The sequence below is a fragment of the Xenopus tropicalis genome, chromosome 3, assembly GCF_000004195.4.
Source record: "Xenopus tropicalis strain Nigerian chromosome 3, UCB_Xtro_10.0, whole genome shotgun sequence".
Classification (NCBI taxonomy): domain Eukaryota; kingdom Metazoa; phylum Chordata; class Amphibia; order Anura; family Pipidae; genus Xenopus; species Xenopus tropicalis.
In genome coordinates, this window is record NC_030679.2 from 84,038,849 (window position 1) to 84,054,159 (window position 15,311).

Sequence of the window (15,311 nt, forward strand, 5' to 3'; positions counted from 1 at the left end):
CTATATAAAATGTTATTATCACGGTTCAAGCCCATCTCAAATACTTTGGAACTTATTGCTATGGTTTCTAGAAACAATCTAAGCAGCTTAACATTTTGCTTTCAAGTTGTGGCTTAACTTTTTGACTTATTGAAGCCTGATGGCTCTTTTAGGTTAAAGGTGTTCTATAATTCCTGAAACTAAGACCTTTGCAGGTAGTTATTATTTGCCTGCCTTTGGCACACTTGAACTTGGTGAAGTGTTTTCTAAATCCTTTTTCTTGTTACCTTAAAAAAAGCATGTGTTAAATATCTTCTGCGTCATCTTCTATATCTTATTACCGAGCTACTACTTTCTTTGCCCTTCACCCTGTGATATGCTTATGCAAATACTCATAAACCCATACGAAAGCTCAGCCTCTCATTCCTATTCTCTGCTGCTGAGCAGGTCCCAGTTACAAAAACCTTGTACTGTAAAAAAGAAAACTGCACAAAACACACTTGCAAAACACTTGCAGTCTACTCCCTGGCATTTTTTGGCTTTGAATATAGGTACAGGTAGTTTTTAGCCCAATGACACTTGAATATGTATTTCAGACCTAAGACTTCCTGTGCCAAAGGTGACAGGTGGTTGAGATAGCTAAATGACAAGCAACATTTACAGTTTAAGACATTTCACCACTAGTTGTAATGGGCAGGTAAAGACATCTCCAGGTGTAACATTGGTCTAAAAACACATTCTAAATGTGTTGTATGTTTGAAAGTGAACAAACATGTTGCCAGGTAGTCTAACATTAAAATAAGGTTAGGCAATACTGAAACTACAAGTTAAGCCAGTACTTCTTGCAGGGAAAACTTGTAGTTTCATCCTAATATCTCCATTTAAAAAATACAATAGGAAAAATAAAAATAGGAAGGAAGACCATGAGTATTAGGTCATAAAAACAACTGCAATATGGAAATCAAATTGTGCACACTTTTACATTACATACATGCAAGTATTTAAGAATAAATTATTTCACACACATGGAGTTAACAAAAGCATTACACCCATGTCATTTGTTAATATAATACCTTAAAGAAAATGTTTCTGCTTTTGAACTAATTTAGACATTTATAATGTCTCCTGCAAGTGGGAGTAATAAACCCAGATATTTCTTTTTAAGCAGACACAGTCTGGCAGGACCATATGATCTGAGCAACTGGGAGTCTAATTTGGCAACGCTCTTGTAGCTGTTATGTAATTAGGTTTTGTGTTCAGTGTGTTCATTGAATGATTCATGCAGGTTGGTTACAGATCACTGATAAAGTATTAAGTCAAGGTAACTGCGTGCTATTATATTACAATCATTGAAATTAAATAAAAGGCAACCAAATGTTGTCATTGGCATTGGATATTGCTTAGTTTTGCTCACCTAGTATAAATTCTGTTTTAAACAGAATGTAAATGTATAACATTAACTGGTGTTAAATACATTGCAATGAAAGCATTATTGGAAAATTTGCTGCAGAATGTCTATATTCTATGAAACATAGTAAGTTAGGTTGAAAAAAGACACTTGTCCATCAAGTTCAAACTTACTGCCTATATATAACCTGCCTAACTGCTAGTTGATCCAGAGGAAGGCAAAAAAAACCCATCTGAAGCCTCTACAATTTGCCAAAATGCCACAGCTTCACAGCTCTCACAGTAAAAAATCCTTTCCAAATATTTAGACGGCACCTCCATTCTTCTAAACGGTGTGGTGCCCTCGTGTCAGTTGGACCTACTGGTAAATAAAGCATTATAGGAACCCCTTATATATTTTTACATAGTTATCATGTCACCCCTTAAGCGCCTCTTCTCTAGTGTAAACAGACCTAACTTGGCCAGTCTTTCTTCATAACTGAGACTTTCCATACCCTTTACCAGCTTAGTTGCCCATCCTGCTTATGCTGGTTTCAATGCAAGTACACTAGACTTGTGTGGCTTTGCATTATACTGAATACTCTGCCTTTTATATGGTGATGAACTGTATGTGACTAGAACCTTTTTTTTTTTTACACATTACTATAAACTGGGTCCTTAGCGGGTACTGCCCTTTGCTTTTCAGGTTAGAAGTTATCACTCCAGTGATACTTGAAAGCCTATGTTGTAATGTACCCTTGGGTGACTTTTATCATTTAAAAAGGATGGTGGTTCCCCTTCTGTAGGGGACTTCCTCTGACATGTAACATGTGATGGTAAAAAGAGTATCTTTATGTATTATTTCCAGTTCTGTTCCCTTGTCGCAAGGGGTGAGCTAGGATATTTTTCTGCCTAATATGGCTATAATTGTTACACTTACTCTTACTCCTATAACTTACCATGTAGACAGCTCTATTAACCATCCCGGATGAGTATAGCCTGGATTACTGCTGATGTTCCTGCCTCATCTCATTGCTGTAATGAAAAAGCACACCTGCAATTATATCATTTTAAAAGGAATCAAATGTTCAGTAATATTTGAACATGCATTTTTAAGTATAAAATTCTTGACTAAGTCCTTAGTCATTTAATAAAAGCAAAGTACTTTTTAGCTTTTTTTTTTTTTTTTACATGCTCAGTCAATTGTTACATTAAAGCTGCGGATGATGCTAATTACATCCTTTATCCAAAAAATGGAAAAATTAAACAAAGTTAAAATTTGCAGCCTTAGGGATTACTCTATATATGTTCAATTTCATTACTTTATTATCAAAAGAAAAGGTTTACATATGAATGTAGCAATAGTTCTTTTATAATAAAAAGGCCTATCTTGCACTATTACAGAGGCTTAAATAAATTGGAAGAAGGGCTTTAAGTTTTATTATTAGGTTTTGCCATGATGTTGCTGTATATGTGTGTAAAATCACTACCAAATTTTTGAAAATTGTTAGGAACATTATTTAGTTTAATTAGGGGGCCATTTACAAATACTTGTTTTTTTCCGATTCAGATTTTTTAGCGCTAAATGTTCAAGATTTACTGTGTGACAAAACGGCTAAAAATCTGACAATTCGCCAGCTAAAACCTCTGAGATCATGTAAGAAGTCAACGGCAGATGTCCCTTCCCTTCCCTGGAGGATACTTCTTTTGCTTTGAAACTTTAGAAGTTTTGGATTTTTTTACACTTTTTTTGTGCCACATTCCGAAAAAGTTGCAGCTTCGCAACTTTCCTGCAACATTTTCTGCGACTTTTTCTTGCTTGGACTTTTTCAGTTCAGACTGTTAAGTTAATGTCATACATTTGTGGAAAAGAGTTTATTAGAATTTTTAAAATGAAAAAAATTCAAAATGTTAGAGTTTTAGTTAATGTGCCCTTAGTACTGTGCGTGTATATAAAATCAATATTACATTTTGTTTTTACAGTTAAAAAGAAAAGGAAAGTTGCTGTGGTGCAGCCAGAGAAACAGTAAGTTCTTCTCTTACAAATAGAATCCATTATGGTACAGGGTCCATACAAGTTATTTTATTCCTGTGTTATGTGATTTTAGAAGACTGAAATTGCATTCAGATATAATGCACATTACCCTTTCTGTTAATGTTCTGTAAGTGTTTTAAAGTGATTAAAATATAATGTCTGGTTGCCCTGCACTGGTGCAACTGGTGTGTTTGCTACAGGAACCCTACTATAGTTTATATAAATACCCTGCTGTGTAGCCATGGGGGCAGCCATTCAAGTGGGAAAAAAGGAGAAAAGGCACAGGTTACAAAGCAGATAACAGATAAGCTCTGTAGAATATAATGGTTTTTTATCTGTTATCTGCTAAATAACCTGTGCCTTTTCTCCTCTGAATGCCCATGTCTACAGAGCAGGGTACCTTAGCAACGAGAAAGTGGGTTGAACGAGAGACTGGAATATGAATATTAGAAGGGCCTGCATAGAAAGTTAAGTAATTAAAGGAAGCAATTAAAATGATAGCCTCCCAGAGCATGAGAGCAATAGTGTTTGGCTGCTGGGGTCAGTGAGCCCCATTTGAAAGCTGGAAAGAGTCAGAAGAATAAGGCAAATAATTCAAAACCTATAAAAAAATAAATTATGAAGACCAATTGAAAAGTTTCTTAGAATTGGCCACTCTATAATATATTAAGAAGTAAACTAAGTTTACAAAGTTAATTTTCTTTTTTTTTTTTGTAACTTTTATTTCAATTGTACAGAGAAAAAAAGGAGAAATACAGTACTGTATAATACGAAAGCATATGTTAATTATTGATTTACAATGAAGCAATAAAGCCATGTTACCAATGATAAGTCTTGATCATTGTGTCTGCTTTTTCTATAGAAAAATAAACAACAGTGATATAATTTCAATGAAAAAGAAAAGGAAGAAACTATAACCATAAGTTTAGTTAAATAGTAGATGCATGATCATGAAAAACCAGGGTAAGCTGTTGAATTGTTAGGTGTGGGAGGCCAATAAAGGTGGCAGGTCTGCAACTAGAGAGAGAATAGGCGGGTGGGTGGGTGTCCCCTATGGAGCTTGGTTGAATTATGTGACCAAGTCATATAGTTCCCAAATGTCCCAGATTTTGAGGTATTGGGGAATATTGTTATGGAGAGTAGCAATTCCGTATTCAAATTTCCTATTGGAGTTCACCCGGTTGATTATCTCAGTCACAGTAGGTGCAGCGGATGTTTTCCATTTGACTGCGATGGCCAGTCGGGTGGCAGTGAGTATCTGGTTAATTAGTGCTTGGCCACTGTTGCGCATTTTCGGAAATGGTTTCCCCAGTAGCATTGTGGAGGGGTCCAGAGGAACCTCATGGGAGAACAGTTGGCTCAGTAGGTTTGCTATTTCTTTCCAAATGGGTTGAATTATGGGGCAGTCCCAAAGAATGTGTTGTAAGGAGCCATGTAGTCCACGGCTTCTCCAGCAGGTTGGAGGGTGGTCTGGAAAGAGTTTAAGTAATTTTTCAGGGGTATGGTACCAGAACATCAAGATTTTATAGATGTACTCTTTTTGTCTGACACATGTTGACATTTTTCTTGCATTATCCCAAATTCTTGTCCAGTCCGTTTCAGATAGTGGCTGAGCAAGTATCGAGTCCCATTTGTTCATATATTTATGCCGGACTTGAAGGCCCTCAAGTGGGGTTGTGAGGATATTGTAAAGTGCAGAAATCAGACCTTTTTGTGGAAGACCCCTTCTTGCTATAGTTTCAAATGCAGTTGGATGGTTAGCCCTTGCAGAGGTTGCGTACGGTAATAGGAAATGTCGCAATTGGAAATATTCAAATTGCTTAAGGTTGAGTCGTGGGGCTTTGTCCTTTATGGTCTGGAAAGGGAGCACTGTATAATTCTGAGGTTCTAGCATATCTCTCACGGTATGCAAATTCAATCCAGCCCATCTATTGTAGAAAGGAGGATCCATGCCTGGGGGGAAGTTAATTTTCTTTTTAAGATCCTTAGAATGCTTTGGTTGATGGTTTAGTCGAAGTATCCACAGTCATTTTAATTTGGACAGTGCTGCTTTTTACCCATGCACTGTTTGTTCTTGACTATCCACTAGATTACTTCAAGTCAGCATGTTTAGTTTATGGATTCCAAAGTTTGTTCCAACTCTACATAGCCTTGATTATACTCCAGAATCAGAATTTATTATTGTGTATTAATCCCAAAATCAGTCATGAACTAAGGCAGTCAGATTTCCATGCTTGGGCTGCAGAAGTTTTTGCTCATTATACCGGGTTTTTGAAAAAGGACCAACATCAGTCCTTGGGACATATTTATTAATGGCTGAACACAAAGCTATGCTTCAGCAGAGAAGAATTTCACAGCTAGTTATTTAGTAGTATAGAGTCATACTTAGGCAAACTGTCCCTTGGACCCTTTAATAACTATACCCTTTGTGTGGGTCTAAAACAATTGTTATGCTACTGCAAAGCTTGTATAGTTTTAGCATTTGTACTAGCTACAGTACCTGTGGAAATCTCTTTTGATAAATTATTGCACTGGCCCAAAGTGTGAATGATCAAACCTTTTTTCAATTTGGCCAGTTGTATATGTGGCCTTAATTGCAGATCTCACATATTTTTATCTTTCGTTAAGAATAACTTTTTTGGGGTATGGCAAGCCAGGTGAGCAGATAATTTGAGAGTCAAATGCATAGGAAATTTAGATAAAGAGATATTAAAAAAATAATTATTATTTTTCTTTATTAAAAAATCAAATAGCTCACGTTTTTATTAAACAGTGTAGATTAGTGGTTTATCTCTCTAGTGCCTTTTTCATTAGTCTTGACATTAACACCAGGGAGCTCATGAAGTAGGCATTCATCTATTACATGCATCATTAAAAAGCAAATATAGCTTTTCAGACTGGAATTAGCGTTGTGTTGCTGATTTTAATGCTGGTTTTATTGATGCTGTAAAAGTACAAAATTGAGTGGAGAGTTAAAGAATTCCACAGAGATGTGTCTCTGGCAATATTTTGTTTTATTTAGTCAACTTGGCATAGCTAGTATTGGACAAGTGCTTAACTAGTCTACAGTAAATGCACCATTAACATCTGAATTTAGCATTATGTTCATATTATTATGGAGAGCTTTTACAGATAGGATATGAGTTCTGCTTGATGGTTAGATGTGTAGATCATTTATATTTCACTGTGGTAATGAATTTTTGGAATCAGTCCTACAATGTCTTCTTAAAATTGAATAAAATCTAAACAACACACAAACAGAACATTATAGAATGTAATACTAATATAAATGAAGCTCACATTTCAAATGATAAAACCATGTATGATTGTTGAGAATTTACTAAAGAGGAGGTTTTCAGTTCATTTAAATTACTTCTGTATGTTATTTGTTATCAGGAATGGTGTTTAATCATTTGTCTGATTTTCGTGTTTCGTTTTCATGACAAATTTGTGCTGTTTGTTACTGCATGATAAAATGTATATATTTATGTGTTAAAGGGGTTATTCACCTTTGTGGTAACTTTTTGCATGATGTATAGAGTTATATTCTTAGACAATTTTAAATTAGTCTTCATTTTTAAAGGAAAACTATACCCCCAGAATGAAGTAAATGTAGTTTATATTATGTTAAGTGACCTATTAAAGAATCTCACCAAACTGGTATATAATATATATATGTGTGTGTGTATATTACCCTTTTAATCCTTTCCCTTGATCCACCATTTAGTGATGGGCTGTGTGCTCCCACAGAGATCACCTGTCCAGATTTAATGCAGCTCTAACTGTAACAGGAAGTAGTGTGGAAGCAAAAGGCAGGACTCTGTCCATTAATTGGCTGATGGGTCCTAGCATGTATGTGTGCCTTGGCTTTTTTATGTGCACTGTGAATCCTATGATCCCAGTGGGCGGCCCATAATTCTTAAAATGGCAGTTTTATATTTAGGAGTACCCAATAGCACATACTACTAAAAGTATATTTTTATGAAAATGGTTTATTTAGATGAAGCAGCATTTTACATGAGCTTGTTTATGCAATATATTTTTATAGGGACCTACAATGTTTAGGGGTATAGTTTCCTTTAATTATTTCACATTTTGTTCAACAGCTCTCCAGTTTGCAATTTCATCAACTATTTGTTTGCCGATTTTCTTTAGTGTAATGAATGCCATTTTTGTTTGCACAGATTGCCTTCATCAGTACCCTTGGAGACAATACCTCAAGAGCCCTCTCCTTTCCCAGATAACAATTTATCAGGTATGTTTTGTTCTTATTAAAGAACAGAACAGGGGAAAATTAACTGTGTTACCCAGGTTTACTATAGGTATACAATGTGTGGGAAATTTAGGGTGAACAGGTATGTGCTAGTAGCCCACCCTGAAAGGAATCATTTGGTATCCTTGAGAATTTTGGCACTGTAGGAGGACATTAAGTTGATGTATTTATATATCACTAATAGACAAACATTCAGACAGGAAACTGTGCTTGAACAAAAAGTCTTTAAACCAAAACTTTATATCTGAAAACTTTAAATATAAATTGTACAAAAATATATTTGATTTTCTAGGAACTGCCAATGGGAAATATTGCTGCCCACAACTTTTTATCAATCATCGCTGCTTTTCAGGACCATTTTTAAATAAAGGAAGAATTGCAGAGCTACCTCAGTCAGTGGGGCCTGGGAAATGTGTTTTGGTCCTTAAGGAGGTAATTATTAAACAGTTATGTAATTCCAAACTTCATTATTATTTTGATTAGTGTTGTTTATTGTCTGGGATGTTTCTGTTTTGGATTTGCTCATTGAGATATATTTTTCAAGAGAATGCTACTACAAAGCTAGTTCTCGTAGTTTTATGTACTTATTCACTCCCAGGGTTCCACTACATCCCAGCATAAAAGAACAAAATGTCACAAGCTGTGTAAAATGATTTATTGGGGGAAAATGGTCTAAAAAGTAATGCAAAATAAATGGTGTATATATAGAGATTTGTATTTCACCTTGCATTATGTGCATCCTGATGCATGAAATAATCCAATAATAATGCATCACCTCAGACCTGATGTGACACCTTTCGGTCAGTAGGAGGAAATCAGATCACTTAGGACTTTGTGGGCTCAAACTCAACAAGTATAAATAGTGGATGTGAGTAGACAGCTACCCAAATAATAAGTAAAAATGAAAAACATATCAAGATTCCCCAGGCAAAGTCTTTGGAAAGTATGTTTTGTCAGATCGTTTCCAAAACTTTTGCTTTAATATAAGGCTTTGAAAAGACTAACATATTATAATACATCATCATTTTGTTTGTATAATAGTGCTTTTAGTATGTGCACACCAGAGTATTTATTACAGCATCAGTGATACAAAATGCAAACATCTGAACCTTGTGGCTTTTATCAAGCGCAATAAAGATCCAGGAGACAGAAACATTGCCCTTTGTAGCAGTGATATTACTGTTTCTATACTTGTATCGCTGGGAGTGGGGAGCTGCAGCTTGTACCTGCCATTCAGTTTTGATGTTTATTAATTTTGTATTGTCACACTCACCTCCATAATCTCATAATTACTCAGCAATACATAGCATTTTATGGCAGCAGTAATTCCCTGGAAACATTATCGTACAAGTATTCTTGGAATTGCTAAATATAATTTCAAATTATTTTTAATTTAACTTTTAAGAACAGCTGCAGTAGTATTTTGGCCAATAATCATATCTGTGCTGCTCACTATGTGTGCCGTTAGCCCTTATAGCATTACTAATTATATACAGCTCTGTAAACCATATGTTGTGATGTATGCAAAGCTCTGAAATAGAATAGTCTTAAGTATTCTACACAATCCTCTCCCAAGTGGAGTTCTATTTACTTGTATTAACAATGAAGACATGTCTGCACATCTAAAAGTCTAAAAATAGAGTAAAAATAATTGGATAACTTGCCCTTAACAATTTCTAAGAATGCAGAATAATGCAGACATGATTGAGAATCTCACGCACATTAGTACAGAGAAATGTTTTACTGCTGTCCGTGAATATATATATATATCATACAGAAGGCAAAGCAAAAATGTGCGTACATTTATGTAGTCCATCCATTATAACATTTGACATCATGTGAATGTACAAGTATTACTATAGCTGCATCCAAAATCATGACATAGCCTGTACAGCAGACTGAAACATGAGGTCATGATTTTCCAAGAGGTAAAAATAATGGCTACATTTTTTGGCTATTGGGTCACTATAATAAAAAAACAAACTTTCCTACTTTTAACCTTAGATTTTTATAATTTGGTTTTAAAACGTTTGTGAGGATTAGCCAAAGTTCAGATCTGTTCCTTGTTAAGCAGGATTTTTGCAGGCTTTAACATTATTTATAAAATTGCATATGCAAAGAACAAATAAAATCTACTTTATTTTGGAATCATTTGATTTCACAGAAACTGCAGGCTAAACTACTGATACAAAGATTTATAATTATGGAAAAAAATTATATTAAAATTATATTATATTGTACTATCCTTGAGCAAGGTCCTATTGAGGACAGAAATATCAGATAAATTCATAGCAGTCCCTCCACCAATGGATCTTACAATCTAAGGACCCTATGACACACAGTAAGGTCAAGTTTATCAGGAGAAAATGAACTTGCCTGGGAAGAATTCCTGGAAGGATCCCATTTACATATATGGGGAGAACATCCTGTATATAGCAGTTTGTGGCATTTATCACAATTATTTTTTTTTTTTCAGTTGCCACTATATTTTTCATAGAATTTGAATTGGCGTCATACCTTCTAATGTCAAAAAGCTGTGTGTAGCTTTCCATGCTGCTTAAATGATAGCTAATTCTGCTTATAAATAAACATCCCTTTTAATATATTGATAGGAACAGCTGTTTGGCTACAGTAGACATACTGTTTTTTTGTAGCCTGCTCTGGAAATGTATTTCAAGTGGTACTGATTGTGATATTTCCAAGATTGAGCTGAAAACAGAGTGAGGTGCATACTAACACACACTGTTTAAATGTAAATACACACATTTAAAGTTGTAAATTGGTGAGCTGAAGGAAATACAATGATATTTGTTTATCCAAAATACAGCAATGTACAGTGTAGCAATAACTATTGTGTTGATACTAATCCATGCATACACTCCAGTTCAGTATCGTTAACATAGCATATTTCCATTTTCACACCCTGTGCCAGGTCCTCGGTATGGTAATTAATGCTGCCTACAAACCAGGAAGAGTCTTAAGGGAATTACAATTAGTTGAAGATTCTTTATGGAATTTCCAGGAAGAAACACTGAAAGCCAAGTAAGTCTGTATCATATAACACTTCCTTTACATTGAAAAGTATGTGTGGGTCTGAGAAAAACCATAAAACAAGCTTTGTATCCTTTAGCTTATACAGAGCTTCACCTCCACTTGGAATAGGGAGTGGGCCTCTAGTTGCGATATAACACAAGAAAATTGCATTTTCACAGGCTAAACAACTCTATACAAAGATACTTTTTGCATTAAAGAAATGTGTTTTCTTTTGTAAAGTCCAACTAAAGAATTAAACAAAAAATGTAATTTCTTATAAGAAATAATACTTTATTGGCAAATATGTTTTTGCAGAAAAACATATTTACAAATATGTTTTGAGCATGGCACAATGCAGCCCTATACTGGGCTAAAGTCTGCAAAAGGCATAGGGGTTTGCTCCAGGTTGTTTGCTCTCTGCACTTGGTAAATGAGCCCTACTACTTTTTGTAGCTGCTACAATGACAATTATATGGTTTTATTTTAGGTATCGCAGAGCACATATATGCCTTGCTACCAAAAATGTACTTCTTTCCATCATTATTCTTGTATGTTTATATATTTCTTAAAATACAATCCATCAAATCCATTATCCTTCTAAACATTTCTCCATAAATGGAACATTGGTGCATGCCAAAATATTAGCTTCCATTTTGCTTCTGAAGCTCATAATGAACTTCCTGAATGTGAGAAATAGCTAAGAGCTAATAGCTGACTAAAAGTCTGAGAGAATTGATAGCTCTTTCTGGTTTTCGCTTTACATCACATTTATTTTGTATTAGAAGGAAATATATACTGCAGAGCTGTCATTGGGTGTCTTTTAGATTTAAGACACTGTTGGATAATAAAATGGGACATATGAGAGATGAAAGTGACTGCTCATTTTGCTAAAAAGATTCCTGTGAACAGCTAACTGGAGAGGTACTCACTTAATGCTAAATAAATCTACTGTGACCCTGTAATCCTTGCATCTGTCCTACCTTTCTGGCTCAGGGAGATGAACATCATGCTATTTATTTGATCAGCAGTATGGTTGGCAGAACGCATGTCTAAAATCACTAGAGTGACATTCTGCTTTTTCAACTGGAGATTGTGAGTAAACCCCAGGAAATGTGGAATTATAATTGTGCAACATGTACAAGTACATTATGGTATGGAATCCATTAGGTATAATCCTGTCAGTTTATAGAAGTGAATAAGAAGCAAGGTACTTCTCAAAAATTTATGGAAGAGCACACGTAACCTTACAACTGTTAACTATAACAAAATGAATTTTGAGTTCAAGGAACAAAAGATTTGAACTGAGAAATATAAATATATATAATTTAGTAAACAGACATAATAAGGCATGTGGTTTAAAACTAAAAATACTGTGAAAAAAGCCTATGTATTCCTACTAAGATTTACATGCAATTCTCTAATCATTTCATTAGTATTGTATAAGACTGAAGAAATAAAGTAGAAGATCTGAATGTAGTCATAGCTACTTGATTTTAATGAGCATGAATGCACATGAAGACTAAAACTGCAAATCTTGACTTTCCTGCCTCCAGTCATGTGAAAGTGAAGGATTGTGCTGTTAGCTACTGTTTTCTGACAGCATACAATGCAGTAATGTATAAACATAGGCAGCATTTGCCCCAATCCATAGCGATCAATCAGATGTTTGTCTTGAGCATTCTAACTGTGCTTGAGTGACTAAAGCTGCTGAGTAGTTGGTATGGGTTACTGGTTGCTGTTAAGGCTTAGCCCCAAACAAGTTTTTTCAATTATTCACTTATTATTATTGTTAAAAGGTAAATACACCCTTTTTAGGATTCAAGAACCTACTAGGAATTATTCTCTTTTGGACCTGGTAATTAATAATACTGAGCTCATCTCTAACATAGTAACATAGTAACATAGTAAGTTGGGTTGAAAAAAGACATACGTCCATCAAGTTCAACCATAATGCCTATATATAACCTGCCTAACTACTAGTTGATCCAGAGGAAGGCAAAAAACCCCATCTGAAGCCTCTCTAATTTGCCGCAGAGGGGAAAAAATTCCTTCCTGACTCCAAGATGGCAATCGGACCAGTCCCTGGATCAACTAGTACTAAGAGCTATCTCCCATAACCCTGTATTCCCTCACTTGCTAAGAATCCATCCAGCCCCTTCTTAAAGTTATATAATGTATCAGCCAGCACGACTGATTCGGGGAGGGAATTCCACAACTTCACAGCTCCCACAGTAAAAAATCCTTTCCGAATATTTAAATGGAACCTCCCTTCTTCTAGCATTTGTGTGAGTGAGCATTTAGGGAATAGTGATCATAACATGGTCTCAATTGAGACAATTGAGAGACCATTTATAGACACCATTTATAGAGACAGCTCTATAAGGGAGTAACTAAAACCCTAAATTTTAGCCCTGCAAACTTATGGGCATCTCTGCAATATATTAAAGGGGTTGTCCATTTTCAATGTCCAAATCTTATAAAATGGGTAAAAATCCTCTCAATGAATTAATTTTCCATTTTTGTCATTGCCATTGCAAAAACTACTTTTTATACCAATTAAATCAGTATTATCCATTTACTTTCCCCACACAGCCCCTCCCAGCCCAAACCTGTAAAAGTTTATCTCCTTTCCAGCTCACAGTCTTCTTACATAGCCACCCCCCTCCCAGCCAGAAACTGTAAAAGTTTCACTCTCCTCTCAAGCTGGCACACATTCTCCCCACACCATCCCGTACCTGTACTTTTTTTTGCTGTTTGCAGTCTCACTGCCCCAGGATCAGACACAGATTGACAGGAGACACAGCCAATCAGAATTCCCCTATGGAAATACTTGCACATGTGTTTTTCATTATTAATAGCGTGAGCAGGAACCTTGACTCTGGGATGACAGTGGATGTGATCTACTTGGACTTTGCTAAAGCACTTTAGGTAGTACCACACAGAAAGTTAATTATATAATTCAGTAATATTGGCCTAGAACATAATATTTGTAATTGGATAAAAAACTGGCTGAAGGATAGATTACAAAGAGTGGTCCCATGCAGGATGCAGAGCGATTTGGCAAAACTGAAAAAAAGGGCAGCAACTAAATGTTGAAAATTTGTTGAAAAAGTTATGTACTATGGTAAAAATAATATAAATTAGTTACACACTTAAGGGTAATATGTTGGGGATACCCTTTAATTGGTAAAGGGAATGGGATATTTAAACTATGAGGTTAGACTGTCAAGGTTGGGGTTGTTTTCTCTATAAAAAAGGTGCTTGCGAGGGGACATGATTATGCTGTACAAGTACATTAGAAGGGATTATAGGCACATAGGGGGTGTTCCCATAAAAACAATCAGTGTGGCAGTAGGGTTGGGGAATTCCCTGCCGAGTGATGTTGTGATGGCAGATTCTGTTAATGCCTTTAAGGGGGGCTTGGATGATTTCTTGAACAAGCATAGTATCCAAGGCTATTGTGATACCAAAATCTACAGTTAGTATTGATGCTGGTATATATGGTTTATGTATGTGAGTGTATAGATAGGTCAGTATAGATTTGTTTGTGCTGGGTTCACTTGGAAGGGTTGAACTTGATGGACTTTATTATCAAGACAAGCTATAATTGTACAAAACTTTTTAGTATAATTTTAGGACCATGTGTGGGCTCTGAATTATTGCCCAGACAATTGTAGTACCATGGCGATCTGTCACTTAGGGGTATATTTATCATGCTGTGTAAAAAGTGGAGTAAAACATTACCGGTGATGTTGATCATAGCAGCCAATCAGATGCTTTGCTTTGATTTTCTAACTGATGAAATCTAATTGCTGATTGGTTGCCCTGGGCAACATCACTGGTAATGCTTCACTCCACTTATTACACAGCATGATAAATATACCCCTTAGTCAACAGGTTGTTGCAATTTTCAGTGTATGCTCCTCACTTCAGACACAGTTCAATAGAATATTCCAATAGAATAAGTTCCCTCTTCTGCTTTAGACTTAGCAATGAGGTCGTATGAGGAGAAGAGAAAAAAAATATGTAGTGTAATATTGTTAATTACTTTACAATGTGCACTCCCATGTGTTTTGTAACACCAGTGATACCTTTTACTTGTATCACCCTTTTGTGCCCAGTTGTGATATCACTTTATGATTACCAATCTACTTACAGACCCCCTTGGGTTTATATGGCATCCAATTGGTTCGCTTGTAGCTCACAAATCTCTGCTTTCCCACCTCTTCATTTCAGGCAGTATAATACAGATATCTGTATTAAAGTAATTAAGTTTTTACACATGTGGCGTATGCATTTATCCCACAGTAAGTGCACAGAAGGGGAAGGTAAATGGATAAGTTGTGAAATTAACCTAAAGTTGCTAAAGTTGGAAATTTACCTGCGTGAAGTGGTTCCTAATACTGCCTGAAATTAGGTAGATTGGCAATCGGAAAGGGATATCACAACTGGGCACAAAAGGGTGATACAAGTAAAAGTTATCACTGGTGTTAAAAAACACATGGGAGTGCACATTGTAAGGTAAATAACAGTATTACACTATATATTTTCTTTTCTCTTCTTTTCCTCATAAGACATTATCGCTTAGTCTAAAGCAGAAGGGGC

The 15,311-nt window shown here is 35.5% G+C and overlaps 1 protein-coding gene and 1 long non-coding RNA gene across 5 annotated transcripts in view; one reads left to right on the forward strand and one right to left on the reverse strand.

Annotated features, from left to right (window-relative positions):
* The window catches only part of sfmbt2 (Scm like with four mbt domains 2), a 136,487-nt gene that overhangs the window by 105,876 nt on the left and 15,300 nt on the right, over positions 1–15,311 (forward strand). For all 3 annotated transcript variants that reach the window (XM_031899052.1, XM_031899053.1, XM_018092342.2), the window contains 4 exons: positions 3,349–3,391; positions 7,585–7,655; positions 7,966–8,105; positions 10,606–10,715. In XM_031899052.1, coding sequence (XP_031754912.1) covers positions 3,349–3,391; positions 7,585–7,655; positions 7,966–8,105; positions 10,606–10,715 — 364 coding nt within the window. The remainder of the gene's footprint in view (positions 1–3,348; positions 3,392–7,584; positions 7,656–7,965; positions 8,106–10,605; positions 10,716–15,311) is intronic.
* The window catches only part of LOC105946852, a 209,489-nt gene that overhangs the window by 1,038 nt on the left and 193,140 nt on the right, over positions 1–15,311 (reverse strand). For both annotated transcript variants that reach the window (XR_001170337.3, XR_001924215.2), the window contains one exon: positions 2,325–2,400. This is a non-coding gene — a long non-coding RNA (uncharacterized LOC105946852). The remainder of the gene's footprint in view (positions 1–2,324; positions 2,401–15,311) is intronic.